At 38.1% G+C, this 17,923-nt stretch overlaps 1 protein-coding gene across 1 annotated transcript; it reads left to right on the plus strand.

Annotated features, from left to right (window-relative positions):
• Window positions 1-499: 499 nt before the first annotated feature.
• Window positions 500-17,698, plus strand: SPMIP7 (sperm microtubule inner protein 7; the record flags this gene model as incomplete). The annotated part of the gene is given in 4 exon segments (XM_083856545.1): window positions 500-545; window positions 548-818; window positions 7,518-7,751; window positions 17,587-17,698. Coding segments are annotated over 4 exon segments (663 nt in total).
• Window positions 17,699-17,923: the final 225 nt, after the last annotated feature.

Below are 17,923 nucleotides of genomic sequence, written 5' to 3' on the forward strand. Positions count from 1 at the left end.
GTCCCCTTGAAGGACTACATTACAGTGACAGGCATGAACTGAGTTTCCCACCAGGATAAATTTCATTAGGAGGTGTTTTCCATCATTACCAAACAACAGAAAAAATCTGAGCATGCAATGGCACTCTTCTTTATGTACCATACTTGATAAATCTCCTTTCAGGAAAGAATTCAGTACTTAAACACTGCCATGCTCTTCTATGTACCTTTTTTTTTTTTTTTTTTTTTTTTTTTTTTTTTTTTTTTTTTTTCTGGAGAATGACCTCTACTTTTACTGTGATTTATTGGCTGAGACTTCAGATCTTGGAGAAACAGGAGCAAGTTGCATCTTTTAAGTTTACTGCCACACAAGGACAATAGAAGAAAATGACTGGTTTTTGATGGACTTGAAAGGCAGCAAGTGCCTTTGAAAAGTCTTTAACTGCCTTGTCAGTTGAATGAGTTTACAAGATGCTCACCAATGGTAACCAAGTCTGTTGAAGAAGAAGTGTATGCCTGTTATGAGGGGTCTTGAGAGCAATCACGGTTTTGCCACCTTTGAAGAGAAAACAGTAATTATTTCCTTAAATTCTATCTAATAACTCCTCCAGAAGGGGCAAATGATCCTTTATTTCCACACCAGGATGTTGTGCCTTTAATAGATCCGTGCTCAGGTGTTGTGAGTCCAGCAGCAGGTGCTGAACAGCAGCCCAGTGTTGGAAGAACTATTGAATCCATGGCAGACTACAGTGATAGGAAACCTCACCAGTGTCCCCATCACAAGAGAGAGCCCAGCCTGACCACAGGAGACCTCCTGGAGGAATCCAGCCCAGACAGAAGGTGGAAGTTCAGGATATGACTCAGAGGTAAACTATTTTTTTTTAATCATCAAAGAAACTAGTGGTGCTTAACAAATGAATAAAATGAGTTTCTGAACTCCATTCCCCAGGGTCCTAAAGGAATAGTCTTATAAAATACATTTGTCCTGGGTATTTGAAGTGAATATAACTGCAGTAGAGTGTTTGTATGATTCATTGTTGCTGCTGTAGCAAAGAGTTACCAGTCAACAAATTCTAATGAGAATTCTAATGCTAAAAAACCCAAAACAACTTTGAAGGTAATTAATGGGTTTTTTAAAAAATCAATTTATGTAAAATGTGAAGTTACTTACCATAGTTCTAATGAACACCTACTTTAATGCAAACCAAGAAACCCAACTCACTCCAAAGCCAGGAAATCCCCTGGATATTTCTGTGTATTCTAGTATTTCCTGACAAGTTGCAGTGCAGCATATTTAGAGACCTGTTCCAGTGTCTAGCTGATCAGACAACAAAAGTTCTTGAAGACTGCCACAACATATTGGTCAAAATACCACATTTCCCTCTTATTTTATATCAGTGTCTTACACATAAATTTGGGTCTGATAATTTTGTAGTTATTTTAGACCAAAATGGGAATTAATTCCTTATAACATAATGTAAAATTGGCTTGATGCTTTCAGAATTTTCTGATAAAAATTGTGGAAAGCGGAAATACCTGCCCAGGGCTTATAAGGATAGGCATAATTAACAATAAGCAATATGTTTGAAGTTAATTTCAGTGACTTGCATAGAGAAAGGCTCATTACAGATAGAACAAAATTTTATGGTATCTCACACTACATGCATGAGCATGTAGGATGAGGAGAGGCATTTTTTAGAACAAAACAGAGAAATGTAAATAAATGTCTAGTTCCATTTTGCTATGAAGTAGTGCAGTTACTGCACAGTTAGCAATACTTTATACATGTTATTGTCACCAAAAGGTCTCTAAGTGCCATAAATTCTGGCAGTGGTTTTGGTTCCCGGCTTCTGTCTTCCAACTTTGCATTTTAAATCACTTCTTGTTACTGTAGCTATATAAAAGAACTGTAAGGAACCCAAGAAACCACAAGGCATAAAAAATAAACTACATAATTTTCCTTTTTTTTTTCTTGCCCATGCCATGTAATTTTCACTCTTATTTCTCATTTACTTTTTTTTCATTTACATATGAAAATTAGACTTCAGACATCAGTCAGAAATGTTCAGATTTTTTTTCTGCAAGCCTCTGGAAAAGTGAAGGGGAAATAAAGATTTTATATAAGCATTTTTATCTTCCCATTAGTTTTTCCAATGCAAAGAAAAGCAGGCAGAGAGAGACATACTCTGAGAGAGACATACACAGAGACAGACCTGAAACAAACACAGACAACATCTGAAGCTGGATGCCATCGAGTCAGTAATCTGGGTTACAATCTAGAAAGTGCTCTGAGATGGACAGTAGTTTCAGGAAGCAGATAGAAACTGTCTGGTGGCTTTCTGATGTTATTTTGTTCAGGAAAGTTCACTATTATACTAAAATGCTGACCCTGCTGAAGTTGTCCGGAAAAGTCAAACTGAACTTGGGGACAAACCTTGAAACAGATACAGTGCAGCATAAATTTCTTAAAGGAGTGGTGTAAGTGTTTTTCCAAATCTTATTTGCATTTACAAGTTTTCCTGTGATGCTGAAGTATTAGTTACAAATGTGTAAATACTGATATAAAAAAGTAGATGAGTTGTTAGGTACTATTTTTAATGAGACTACATAAACAAATTCCATATTTTAGCTATATGATTCAGGGCCCAACTACCAGGCCCCAGGCATGTGATGTAAGTTGCTAACCTTTCTAGATACCAGCCCCAAGACATTCCACAATGAAGTCATTTAGGGAAGTTGTGCTGAAAGAGAGATCAGTCGGGCATTTTGCAAGCAAATTCTACAGTCACTTTCTCCACTGTGTCTGGGATGTAAAAAAAAGAGACAGAAGCAGCCTTTGAGACAGATGAGCTGTGGTATATAAAATATCTGCAATAGAGGAGCTTCTCTATTGTGAGAAGATGTAGCACTATGGCTTTGGCAGCCCACAACTTTGAACTTCTCTAGCAGTCTTTTGCATCTGCTGAGCAAAGCAAACTCTGTGAAGCTCTGTAATAGCAAAGCAAATGTGAGAAGCTGATGGTGAAGGTCATTCTAAGACTGAAGAATCAGAGGAAGGACAACAGATGAGGAGCTATTCCCCATGTATTCTCACTCCGTATAGGGGAGCTGCTCCATGCTACAAGACCAGGCTTCCAAGTGTTTGCCTGGAGTCCCCTTCTCTCACTTATATAACAGTTTTTTTCCCCTTTTCTCTCTGGTCTGAAGTTTTCTTTGCAGTGGTTAGGAGGAGGATGATCTCATAATTTGACCATACAGGTGTATTTGTATTGGGGACCTGGTGATGAAATCCCCTGACCAGTTTGTAAATATTCTATTTGTAGGCCTTAGCACAGAGATTATGGGAACTGCAGAACTAACCAGGTTATCTGACAAGTCTGATGAAGAGCAGAGAGGATTTCTTGCCCCTGCTGGAAGCTAACACTTCTGAAGACAGTTTTGTCCAAAGCTGAGAAATGAGAAATAGGAAATACTATAGAGTTAACTTATAGACTTGGGAGTAACCATTTTTTAAAAAAATAAGTAGTTTACTCATGCTGCTACTAGATTTTTGGATTTCTCCAAAAGCCTAAGTAGTCCAGCATTTCATTCAAGACTGGATAATTTGTAAAGTCATAATCTGTCCTCCAAATATTTTCCTGTCATGCAACGGTTTGTTGATCAGGGATTCATTATCAGGAGATTGTGTGTTTTAGTTAATAGTCACAGATTTATAGCTTTGTGTTCATGAATCAAATATACATGTCAAATATGCATTTGCTTTTTGAGCACATCACTGACTTTCCAACTCCTTTCTTACAGCTAATATGTGAGTATGTTAGGCCAAAATGTCCTAGGCACAGATGTGTTATCTGAAGGCTCTCTACCAGCGATCTCTATCCACCTGAAAACTGATCCTTTATCCCTTCTTTCTATCTGTGAACTTCTAACCAATTATTTATCCATGTTAAGATCTTATCTTTCTTCTACTGTTTCTTTAAGAGGCTCAGTTGAAGAGTTTCATGTAGAACTTACTGAAATAGTTGTGGTCATATTATATTAATTTCCCTGTGGTCTTTGCATAGGAAGACTTCCTTTCTCAGTGGTTCCTCTGCTGAAGCAATAAGTGTTTTCTCCAGAATAATCATTATTCTGGTGAAGTAATCATCCAGGATTAATGCAGTATTAAGCAGCACGTTGAGTGAGAGGTATCTCAAAGTAGGATTCCAGCCTCCTCTACATTTCAAATATTGATAGAAAATTACCTTAGCCAGTACTTATATACTTAGTAAGTTAGAACTTTTGACTGCCTGTAGAAATAGAAAGAAGAAAGAAGGAAGTTTAATCAGAAGTAACAAAATATAAAATAAAGCGAAAAGAATTGCGCAACTTGAAAAACAACGGAACTATTTATGGCCATTCAGACTTTGACAAATTAGATGTCTGGACAATCACCAGCCAAATTAAGTTCAACTAGGGGGAGTGATGGAATCTGCACTCTGGTTGTACAAAGAAACTAGGGAATGAGACGCTAGGAAGCAGTGCTGTGGAAAGGAACCTGGGGGTCCTGGTCAATGGCATGTTGAACAAGTCAGCAGTGCCCTGGGACCCAGGAGAGCCAACCTGTCCTGGGGGACATCAGGGACAGCATCACAGCTGGGCAAGGGAGAGGACTGTCCCACTCTGCTCGCACAGAGGTGACCTCACCTTGAGTCCTGTGTGCAGTTTTGGGAGCCACAATATAAAAAAGACATTAAGCTATTGGAGAGTGTCCAAAGGAGGGCACCCAAGATGATGAAAGGCTGGAGGGGAAACCATGTGAGGAGCAGCTGAGGTCACTTGGTCTGTTCAGCCTGGAGGAGACTGAGGGGAGACCTCACTGCAGTTACAGCTTCCTCATGAGGGAAAGAGGAGGGGCAGGCACTGATCTCTTGTCTCTGTGGTGAGCAGTGACAGGACCTGTGAGAATGTTCTGAAGCTGAGTCAGGGGAGGTTTAGGTCAGATATTAGAAATATGTCTTTACCCAGAGGGTGGCTGGACACTGGAACAGGCTCCCCGAGGAAGTGGTCACAGCACCAGCCTGACAGAGCTCAAGAAACATTTGGACAATGCTCTCAAGCACATGGTGTGACTCTTGTGTATGGTCCTGTACAGGACCAGGAGCTGGACTCGATGATCCTTGAAGATCCATTCCAACTCAGATTATTTTGTGATCCTGTGAAAGATGGCCTACAACATTCTCAAAAATATCTGTGCTGGTAAATACCCATAGAACAATGAAATGTGTAATAGCATACTGCCTAATAAGCTAGTAGTCATCTGGAAATAATGTAAAAAAATTGAAATAATCTCCTTAAGGCCAAGTGCCATTGAATAAAACAACTGTAGTTTCACTAAGGGTTAGATTATTTATCATGCTTACAGTTAGGTATTTCACTTTGCATTTGCTTTTCACTTGCCCAGTACCAAAAGATTCTTCGTTAATTCAAAAAGTTCGGGTTTTTTCTATTGTTTGTTTTGCCATGTCCTTTCTAATATAAACTGGTGGGGGTTATGCTTAGTTACAAGCAGTTTTCAGGGAGTCATTTGTATCTTCTTCTTCCAAAAGACTAAAAGAGAGACAAGAAGTAATGGTAATAGGTTATATTTATTTAAGGGGTCAAAAACAATGCAGTGTCCACAAGTCAAATACTAAATGAGCTACCATTTATTTTTAAAAGTTTTTTCTCTACCTTAACAAATATCACATTAAGTTAGTTTACTTGGGGTTATTACCTGTAACAATTATGATTTTTAATAAACTAAAATTCAGTGTTGCAATTGGTTCCGATTGCTGCCTAAAAAAAGCCTATTAAGTCAGATTAATTAGCTAATGTTGCATAGAAGAAGCATGTAATTACAATTTTAGGTTGTTGGAGGCACAGATTTCAAATAGGATCTTTTACCTTTCCACAGAGATTTGGTGATTTATAAGTTTCAGTTTTTGTGAATATTGGAGATGTCTGAATAGTCCTTTCACAAAGTCTGTGAACAGTTAATTATCTCGGAAGACTAAGTTCAACAGCATTCTAAAAATCGAGAAGATATTCAGTTAATACCTATATCAAAAAATATGTTCTGCATGCTTCTCCTGTGAGAGAGTTATATATAAAAAGCAGAACAGAAGAAATCTGTAAAGGGAATGACTGTCATGATTTCATACATCTGATGTTTGCATTAAGACATGACATTTATGAAAACACCATGGCAATCATACCCACGCACAGACTCAAGGGGTTTTTTGCTGTCTGTCCAAAACAATCACTTCTGCATTGGTGTCTTTTATTTACTCTGTATTTCACCTATTCAAATTTATCTCAGAGTGAACCATTTTAGATGAGTCCAGTAAAAGTTCATCGAAGTCTTAAAAGGGGTCAAATAAGAGCTAAGTTGAGACAAAAAAAAAGAAAAGATGCTCAAAGTATGATAGAAAAATAAGAACATATCTCCTGTCCATACTATGGGCCAGAAGGTTTGCTCAGGCAAACTCAATGGATAGGTGAGTTATTGGCAGAGTGAGACATACAGTGGGAGAGACAGGTACCTCAGCAGGGTGGAAAAAAAGCAAGGTAGATAGATAATGCTATCATGATTTCTTGAATGATGCTCTTTAGAAGGAATATAATTGTGGACAGTGAGAATTGCTTGCAGGGACAGAATAAGAAAGAAATTCAGACCTGATGTTAAATTTTCCTGTATTCTCAAGAGCTCAATGAAATAAGTGCTGCTAGAAGGGAAGTAGTTTAATTGTAAAGAAAACTTGTTTATACTGTCCTATGAAATTTACTGAAGTCCTAGTATCAGAAGAGGCTAAAAGATAAGATTCTGCCTGCTGAGCTGGCAATTCAGCATATATGTCAAACTAATCATTTGCCACCGTCTTTTAACAATTTCAAATGAGCACTGCATTATTCCAAGAGCAAAACTTTGACTTGTCACCACCTGTCTTTTGGGACCTCATAAATATTCTATCAGAATGTTCTGCCTGGTGAAAAAAAAAGTGATTGATCCATTTTGTCTGTAAAAGTGTATCCCAAAGCTCTCAAACCTGTCCTATCCCTTTGTATATGTAAGTACAGTGTCTCTGGGCTGTTTAAATTTTTGTAATTTTTAGTTAAGTCCAAGCAGTCCCTCTCTCACTTTCTGAAACAATAATCATAGCTGGACTATGTTATTAAATCTTAAGGCATTTTCTGGTATCAAAGGAGAGTGTATGCTGAGTCTCCACAGCTTGTGGGTATCTCTAACTTTTTACCTGTAAAACAGAAATCAGAATCTGTTATGTCCACTTTGTAAGAGTATCCCAGTCTGATCATAAGAATAGCCAAAAGGATGAAAGATGACAAATTTCCATCTTATTTCCATTTTTCCCCAAGCCTTTCTGCACATATGTATTAGAGTTGTCATTTGTTATGTGCTGCAAGTTCAGCAGATGATTGTTTTCATCTTGGGATATGCTGAGCACACAGGGCCATTCATCTCTGTGCTTTTTCTAGTGCACCATTTTAATAAATAACTAGGAGTTTGGAGGATGCAGTGTATGGTTCAGCTGCCTCCACCAGCTGTCTTATGAATAATGTACATCTCTTTGATTTACATTCTATCTGCTGTGTTGGTGCAGTAAATTTTGAAGACACTGCTGGTGTAGACTTAGTTCCACTTAACCATGTGCAAACTTCAAAGCCTCACTACACAAGCACTGCACACTATGTTTCATTTCTTAGCATGATTTTGATAGAGTCTCTTGAGTTCTTGTTACCTGAGAAGAGGGAAAAAATTGTTAAAAATCTGATCTTGGGTGAAAAGAATGGAAACATGCTTATTTTTCAAACTGTACCATACTTTCATACTTCAAATGTTTCCTGTTCTATAGTACTAATTGTCTGTTGCATGTTTGATGAGTAATGTGATTTGAATATTGCTGTGTCAAAAGTGTGTGATTGTTAACTTTAGTCACTAGATGGCCTTTGAGTGTGCAAAAGCTCCCTGAATGCTGTTGGAAAACTATACTTTTAGCTAGATCATTAACTTTGCAGTTTTTTACTATAAGGCATCCCTAAACCTGTCTTTAGTAGCTTGAGCTGATAATTAAATGCTTACTTGCAAACTTTTGGGAAAGGAAAATGGTAAAAGTAGCAGCTAAATGATAAAAGAGGAACTAGACTGGTTTTTTTTGGTTTTTTTTGACTTAAACAGAATTTCTCTTTGCATCAGCCTTTCCTGTGCTCCCTTGGAATGGTCCTCCTCAGTTCACATTTTTGAGGAAAGTACAGAAAGGATACTTCACTGGTAAAGCAGAAATATTGCCCTCCCTGTTCTGAAGAAAAGACTTGATGCTGGCTATTGCATCAGAGTATATGCTAAACACTCCTGGTTGTTGGAATCTGCCTTGTGAGTAGCTCAAATTTCTGAGCTACAACTTAGATCTGTTCATTTATGTTTCTTACATCTGTTTCTGGGTGAATGTATATCCTTCTGCAGTGCATCACATACTGTTACCTGTGTGGGGAACAGCACATCATTCTTCACACAGCAGCAGGTTCCCAGGTAAAGTGAGGTGTTAATCATTGTAAGGTCATCACATGTGACCCATATTACTGCAAACAAGCCTATTCATCCCAAGCTTTTCATGCACCATTCTGATTATTTTATCTCGCCTTCTGCACAAGTCATCTAGTTTCTCAGAGCCGGCATCTAACTTTTCTGCTTGAATTGTAACAAAAATAGTATAAAATGGTTATTGAGAAATGAATGTGGTTTCAAAATACAGCACATACAGAATACAACATTGTGCTGAACAGAGATGTCTGAGTTGCTGTGAAGTTACAGAGTTGTTAACCCTTATTCTGCTAGATTGTACTGCTGTTATGGTGGAGCTTTGAAGAAGAAAAGCAGATGTGTGCACTCTGCTGCAGGCAGACATCCTATCTGGGACTATCTGCATCACGTGTTATCATGGAGGATTTGTAAGTTTGAGCAACTGGTTCTGCATTGCCTTCTCTGAAATGATGCATCTCATTTTTAATGAGTGAGGCTATGGATTTCATTGATTTCTGGCAATAAGGAGACCAAGATCTCTGAGATATAGAAGATTCTGACATCTCAAAGCTCAAAAAATCTCAGTTGTGAAAAGCTTAATTCCATCTGAAAAATTTTATTAAGTTTCTCACAATTATCTGTCCATGACTGGCAGACATCAAGATTGCTATGATTTTGAGCAGAAGAAAGTCAGAAGGCATAAAACTTTGCCTATAATTTATTTTTCTCACTTCATGCATTTGCTAGTAGTTTTGGAAAGATGTGTAAAGGCCTTGAAACTTGACCAAAATCCTTGAATAGTCAGATACATACTTTGGACTGAGAAGCCTAAATATGATTTGTAAGTATAAAGTGTAAAACTCTTTTAGTAAAGAGTCACTTTCACTCTCACAGGGTAGCAGCAGCACTTCCTGCTTGCTGCACTTGGGCAACAGCATCAGTGCCTGGGCATTACTCCAGAGTGAGACAGTGTCCTTCCCCAAACCATGCAAGAAAGTGGTTACCATTCAAATTATTAGCAAAGCTGAAAGTAACTAAGAGTCATCTGTCATGTAGCTGCAGAGACAAACAGGAAGAGTGGTGAACCTGGGCATGTTTTTTATGTTAGCCTTGCACCCACCCTCTCTTCCTTTTGGCAGAACAGGAAACCATCTTCTGTTTTTCTTCTTTTTTTTCTTAAGGAATTAGAAAAAAGATAAAATCTTAACCTGTGCTGTAGTTGAGCCTAAAAGCCCCTAATACAAGATCAGCATTGTGGAGAGCTGCTGTGCATATATCCAGGACCCTAGATAATATTCTGAATTCCTTACCCTGCAACTTGGAAGCTTTATAGATGTAAATCCGGGTGCAACAGGTTAAGGTCATTCAACAAATTCCCGCTGGGAATCTGTAGCAAAGGAATGAAACTTCTCGTATCCTGAGTCCAAGCATGTGCTATTTTTTTAACTGAACTCTCATCTTTAGGCAATAGTGCTGTACTCAAACTCGGTTTGTATTATATTAGTTAGGACAAAGTGATGGTCATAGTCCTTAAAAATTAGGCTGAAATAAAAATGAAATTTAGGAATCATAATCACGTGTTATCTGGCTTTTCTCAGTGGTTCAGATACGGAATAACTGTGGGAGCTTTCAGCACATGTAAAGAGCCATGACATAAATGTTGTGATTCATCTAGAAGTGTAAATTTAAAACAGTAAATTTATGAATGTGAACCTATTAATAACTGTGTGTGTAATCTGGTGGCAATGGTCACCAGACCTGGAATGGTTAATGAAAATTGCCCAAAGAGATCTATGGATGTGCTATTTGGGTTAGAATCTTCATATTTGGACTTGACCAAAAATCCTGGATCATAATTAAGTTCTTCTCATTCTCTTTCCAGCTGTCATTAAAACCTGGCTCTGGGGAAAGTCATAAATGTCACAGTCTCTTGAGGCCTATTCTAGCCCAGGAATGTAGCATCCCCAGATATGTTGCAATGTATGCCTAAAAGCTGGAGTCTTCTATCATTTCTTTGCCAAGGATAACATAGAAATAAGTTTTTTTAAAAAAATTTACAGTCAAAAAATTATAAAGCTATTGTGGAAGAGCATTCTGAAAATCTTTCTCTGATGCAGTCCTCTTTCACCAAGAGACCTCATGAATATTCTTATAAAACTTATAATCTCCTTGTACAGCTCAGTGCTTCGCTGAATGGACTACATTGTCAAAACACATGTGGTGTAGGCTTGAAACTTATCTCTTTATCCCACTAATGAACGAGGTTCCAAGTTGAATGCATTGACTTTTTTTTTCTTTTCTTTCTTTTTTTTTTTTTTTTTTTTCAATGTATGTTGCTTGTGTGATTTTTTCAGATGTACTGGATAACAGTTACCCAGTGTCTCAAGTGGCTTTTGTGGTATTTTGAAATGTACTAATTTTTGTGCATACCTTCTTTTTCTTCATTTTTTTCCCTACCTTCTCTACTTGTCTGCCAACTGTAAATTCCCTTGTATTTGCATTCTTGTTTTTTCAAACCCATGAAGTGTAAATTCCATTGGAATCAGTGAGTTAAAGGTATCTGCTAAATAAGGTTTCCTGAACAGGGATAGGATTGAGAATTTGTTCATATATTTTGCAGAACTGAGACTTTTGGGATTTCATTTACAAGACATTAAACTCTGAATTGATTATGTCTGTTTTCCTTGGTTATTTTTGCTTAGTTTATTACTGGTTTGATTGCTAATGATTTCCTTATAATATTCATTTATTTGTAGAAGATCAATACAGCATTTGGATTTATATGCCACATAACTACCCATGTATTAGGTAGGTAAGCAACTGAGTGCTAAATGAGTATGTTTTGTGCAGCTAGCCAGGCTTTCAAAAATAGCTCAGCAACCACACATGAAAACCAAAATTCTGAAAGAGCTCACATTCTGGGTGCACGTTGATCGCTTAGCTCCTGCGAAAATCTGACCACAAACACCACAATCTGATCTCCTGTGTCTAACTGCTGCTCCAACCCACATACGTACCAAGGAAGAGGAGGACAGTCCAAATACTGGAAAAACATTGTGTTTTCAGAGGAAATTTTGCAGCAGAGCTACAGTGACTTCCAGGAAGGCTCAGACTGACAAATTCTCTAAGCACTTTTGAGAGGTGCCATGTTATTAAAAAGTGAAAATAAATAATGGCCCAGATCATTGTTTCTTACTAATAACTACTTTGAAATATTGCCTTTCTTATTTAGAAGTAGATTTTGAACTCAACAATTTCAAAAACTGTAGGAAAACTGCTTTTATTGGATCATGTGGGTTTTCAACATAATCATCCAGTATTCTTCTTATCCTAAAAATCTTTATATGTATATTTTATTTTGTATAATTCTACTTCACCCCCAGCCACCAGCTTTTTTCCCTCTGTTGGCTTCTTCCCCAATCAGCTACTGAAACAAGGTTATGCTCTATGTGGTATTTTAGATTCTGCAGGTGTTTTAAGGGTCAATGGAAAAAAGCCTCCCACACTGGTGATGGGGATTTCCTCTGTAGCATTCAGGGGCTGGGCTCTGGTCTGACAGGCACAAATAACTCTTCTCCCTGGTATTGTTAGAGCTCCCTTACACCTTTAGTGAGCTGGCAGAACTTAATGCAGTAATAGTGTAGCACATTTAGTGTATTCCAGCATATGCAGCAACAGTTCATATCAATCAAAGTTTATTTCCTGTATCTGACTTGTGCTTTTCTCTTTAGTGTGTCTTTTGTGTTATGATACAACAACTTCCTGATTCACTGCAGTGCCCATTGGAATCTGCCTCTTGACATTTGACAAAAGCATTTAGGACAGCGTTAATGTTTTCTTCTTTCACAGAAAGGCCTCTGCCTCCTCAATTAAGTAAAAAAAGTGGCGCTCATCAGCTTTTCAAAACTTTCTACTCTTTCCTCAGCTCCTAATCCACAGTAGAGGGCAGTGCTTACACAACGCATGTGCATTCTCGCCAAGTGTTAGTTACATAGTAGCACTTCTGCAACATCGACTGATGCATTGCCAGAACACTGATAAAACAGGTTACAGTGTTGGTTTTTGACAGGCACAGACTGACAAGGCTGAAGTGAACTGTCCAACGCCAGCAGCATTGTGTGTGTGAGGAAGACAACAGGGTCTGATCAAAAACGCTTGATCGAAATGGGAAACATGCAGTTGCTAGGAAGACAGTCGTAAGTGTTTCAAGTCCTGCAGGTCTTGCACAAAGTTATTCTCTGATACTACCAGTTTTTCATGGTTTCTCAAGCACATTGAGCAAAATGCTACTATCACGTCAGTGTATCTGTAGTGACTTCACATATTTCTTCAGTGTAGTCATTTTCCAACTGACTGTGTGCATGCATCCCTTGGAAATTCAATTTATCAGAAACCTCACAGGCCACAACTAGCTGTGAGCAGGACTCTCTGCTGTCTTGCACCTTGCACAGTCATTTCCAAGGGCTTACTGTAGAGTTTTCTCACAAAGTATTCTTTCTTCAGAAACTGACAGCTTGTCTATCGTATATGCCTGCTTAGTGGTTCTCCAGTTTGACTCATTCAAGGGGTTGTGGAGGGAAGTGTGTGTTGAAATATCCTACTTTGGCATTTTACAAATGAGATTTTATTGCTGGCCTGAAATGCTACACAGAAAAGATACTACATACTGAAAAATTTGAAAGCAGAATAAAATTATTTGAAATTGTAGAAACAAAATTTTCCAGTTCAACATAATTCAAAATATTTGAGAGAATTGCCATTTTGATGGTTTTATCTTTTCAGGAACATGAAATCCATTTTTAAGTACCCATTCCCTATCAGGCTTTGATGGCTGAGGGAGATGGGTGTGAAATGAAACTCAAAATGCTGTCAGTCCTATTCTTCTCTCTGCATTAAAGCATTTTGGGGTGTCTTCACAAGTAATCGTAGGTATATTCTTTCACAACATGAGGGAATGTATGAATTTCCTGACACAGGATTGTGCCTGAGGCATTTTACCTCCAGTTGTTCTTTTTGGCAAATAGGATCCCAGATCCACCCTTTTGGATGTAGAAGGGGACAAATGTTAGTCACGTTAGTTACATGTTGGTCTTCCTGGAAGAGAATTTGAGGTGGAAACCAGCTGCGAACCTGATATACTGTGAGTGAGATCCAAAAAGCCTATTTTATAATAGCAATAACCAAAAGAATTATAAATTATAATGACTTCATATGGTGATTTAGTACTATTACAGGAGTGTCTATCAGAAAGAGTAAGATGTTATGAACTCTTTTCTTGTAAGTGTTAAGGTAAGAGTCTACCAGGTATCTCACTAGATGGAATTTTTGCACAAAGAACTTGGGTACCTCCATTGCTCAAGCTGAAGTGTTAGATCCAAGGTTTTCAAGAATTACAGATTATGTGGGGGAAATGTAGATTTCACTCCCATATAAACAGGTGATGTGGAATTTACGTGGCAAACCTGGGCATCCAATACCCTGGAGGCACTCTAGACTGTCACTTCCAGCTTCTGAACAGTGTGAATCCCCTGTGAGTCCTGTGTTATAGGGAATTATCTCAGATACCTTAAGGCATCTCAAATAGCTCTAAATATCATTATGAAGGGCCTACTAAATTAAGTCCACACTGATCTTCCTGATCATTGCCAGGAAATAAAAATCTACAAAGACATCCCAAGATGGTGAGGCCCCACCTCAAATCTGCTGTCCATTTCTGGGCCCCTCACTACAAGGGGACATTGAGGTGCTGGAACGTGTCCAGAGAAGGGCATGTCCAGACTCTTCACCATTCAGAGCTGGTGAAGAGTCTGGAGCACCAAGTCTTTTGAGGAGCAGCTGAGGGAGCTGGGGTTGTTTAACCCAGAGAAAAGGAACTTCGGGGGGAACCTTATACCTCTCTACAGCTACCCAAAAGCTAGGGAGGGATCAGTGTCTTCTCCCAGGTAACAAGCAATAGGACAAGAAGAAATGGCTGCCCAGAGAAGTAGTGGAGTCACCATCCCTGAAGGTATTTGAAAGACATGTAGATGTGGCACCTGGGGACATGGTTTAGTGGTGGACTTGGCAGTCCAGAGTTAACAGTGCATTTGATGATCTCGGAGGTCCTTTCCAACCTTAGTAATTCTATGGACATAAAAAGTAGAGGCATACCAATGCAGAGGCACTCAGAATCACTACAATTCACTTGAAAAATCTTAGTGCCTGCACAGATTCAACTATCAACACTATGTATTTGTTACTGTTGGTACTAAGAGCTGCTAGGATGATAACAAGGAAGTGCAGGAACCAGAAAGATGTCATGGTTACAGAAAGAAAGCTTGATGACGGCAGCATAACCACAGAGGAGTTTTGTGTGTTGCCCAGTGGTAGGCTGGCACTTAGTTGTTTTCTTCAGCAGCAAAAACATGGGTTAGCAGCTCATCAGAGAAAGCACACAGGAGCTAGACGGCATGATCCAAAAAAACAAAAAACAAAGGGGTACTTTTTTAACCTCAGTTTCTTCTGCTTTATCACCTACATAACCGCAGCACAGTTTTGCATCTTCTTCGCAGGTTCCCAGGAAAGCAGATGCTTTACTGTAGTCTAACCTTGCTTACTTTCCTGGTACCTTTAGCTGCTCTCTTTTCAGCTCTCTTCTTCTACAGATCCTCATAAATCCCACATAATATGAAGGTTCCAACTTCTCTCAATTGTTTTTAATAGTCTAGAACAAGTCTTCATCTTGGATCATTTCTCAGATCAACTTTTGGGTCACATTTACCAATTTATGATGCTTTTGTCTTTTCTTCTACTTTTGCAAGTTTCAAAAGTGAGAAGTTTTTATCAATCAGATGCCTCATAGGTGTATAGTTGTTATGTGATTTAACTTCAAATAGGCTTATAAAATGCTGCAAGCTAATATAGGACTTCTTGTTGTCATCTACTTCTCTTTGTGATTCCCGTACACTTCCAAGGAATTTCATTACCTGTGACAGATGTATCTCGGAATGTAGCCCATCTCCAGGGTAATAAAACTGGGTTCACAGTTTGACTGATCCCTTCAAAGTGATATCCAGGTATATTTTCAGTTTTGGATGAGTTCATGTGCTTACAGTTGCAACCACCCAATGTCCATTGTGTCCTTGGTGGAATCCTGATGTACAGAGAGAATTTTCTACAGAGTGACCTAATGTGCACATAATGTAACAGTTCTCTACTTTGACATGAAAAAGCAAATTTGAATGCAACCCATTTTGGCCAACTCTGAAAACATGTTCCACTACTGAAAAAGATTTTCAAGTCATTTTTTTTTTCCCTGCACAGCTGCTGTAAAGACAGAGAGCAAATTTGTTCCTTCCCGAACTAACTAATTATTGATTCCATGTAGGCAACAGCTTCCTAAGTGCTACAAAACCTCTGTACTGATTCTACAAAGCCACCTTCTCTGGAGACTTGTAGACTGTAGCATGGTCCAGGGAGTGTAGCAGTTTATGAAGGTATGGGTTAGTGCAAGATTACTCCAAACTAAGAGAATTAGGCAGTCCTTCTGCTAACCGTGGCCGCAAGGACTACAACATACGCCACCAGTGCTCCCATGCCAAATACAGCTGACTCAGAGGCCTGTGTTATGACTCTGGTAGGTAGATACAGCATTCTATCATTGCCTTTGCAGTTCCAGTGAGGAATTTCAGAGCCAAAATTCCCACTACAAAAGTCAGAGATACACAAAGTCTAATAAACTGTATCTCTCACATGCGTCCATTTTTTGCATCCTGTTTTGAACTTGGTTGTGGAGAAGGAGCTCATCAGCTGCATGATACTAGTAACTCTATGCACTTCATAATAAAGGAAAATATTTATTTTTACACAGAGTACAGCAGAAATGAAGAATACCTCAGAAATTATTTGAAAGGAGGCACTGCTATCAGTTATATGGTGTGAAGACTCACAAATGACTAACAAAGGCAAGGTGTATAATCCCAAATATTTAGTTGATTCAGCAGATGAAACAGTTTGTTGTGAGTCTTTATCTCTATGAGCATGGACAGTCTGGATGTATACGCATGATTCATGTGTGTCCTATGTATAATTGTATAATTCAGCAGTGTCCTACTTTGAGATGTGAATACAGAGCAATATAGATGATATTCTCTGAAAAACTTCGAGTTGCAAAAAAGGTACTCTGTTGGGGGTTTATATTGCTTTATTTCTAATAGTCATGGGTTATTTATCTGAATGCATATTAGTACCTATTTTTTCTTTAATTTTGTCCATCTCTGCTTCATCTTGCAACAACTGCTATCAATTTTTTATTTGTGCTGCTTCAGATAAGTAGAGGGGTTTTTACTCCATGTCTTTAAGGAGTTCTGCTTTTCATTTTTACATTAAAACAGCATCAGAATTAACAAAAGGCTTTCATTTTCCAAGATGTGGTGCATACTATCTCAGTTCACTGGTGCACTCACACTAGAATTTAAGTTGGTGTCTAAGCAGTGTTGTTAATACTACATCTTAATAAATTCTAAGAGAAATTTTAGAGAACCTTAGAATAATTTGGGAAATCGTTTCTGCTTAACCCATGAGAAATCACACCTGTTGGCTTAAAGTTTGTTATGTAAATTCCATATTTGAAGCTAGAAACTAAATATTGCCCAAATCTGTATCACATTTTTAAAGAATATTTCCTTGCTTTTTGTGCTCTATGTAAACTCTGTGACTTCATTTCTTCTTTGTGATTAAATGTTGCTTCTAATCATGAATATCATACAGATACTAAACCTAAGCAGACTGAAGAAAAAAAAAAAATCTCTAAAGAGCTTGCCTTTACAATGTCTAACCAGAGACTTTGGCCAAGATCATCAGCTAGATCATAAAGTTGTTTCCCTGACCTTAAAAAGCTATGACAGTTTATACATTCTAAACACTTCCCATTCTATTATTAAGAGATTTTACCCCATCCATCTTTGATAAACCCTATCCATTCTAGAACTTGTCTATAAGTCATATTTCAAGCCTCTAGTCATTTAATTTACCCTTCTCCAGCCCCATTCCCCTTTTAACTGTTTCCTTTAGCACTCCAAATATTCCTGGATGCACTGCCAAGGTTCATTGGTCAGCAACTCACCCGGCAAATTCTAATCTTCCATCAACAGCCCCATCAGTAATTGCAGGAATGCATGGGTAGGTATGAGGTATATTTCTCAGCTCATTCAGAAAAATTACAGGGAAAATCATAATTGCATTTATTTAGTTAAAGAACAATTAAATGATACACATGATGTTCTATTGGCTTAAAAATTACAGAACAATTGGGGTTGGATCCCACCACATTACTGTCATGCTAATCTGAAATCCTTTTGAGGTTTTAGAATTTTTCTGTAACATTGTATGTTATATGTTGAAAAGGTGA

This window comes from Zosterops lateralis (genome assembly GCF_965231275.1).
Source record: "Zosterops lateralis genome assembly, chromosome: 1".
Taxonomy (NCBI): domain Eukaryota; kingdom Metazoa; phylum Chordata; class Aves; order Passeriformes; family Zosteropidae; genus Zosterops; species Zosterops lateralis.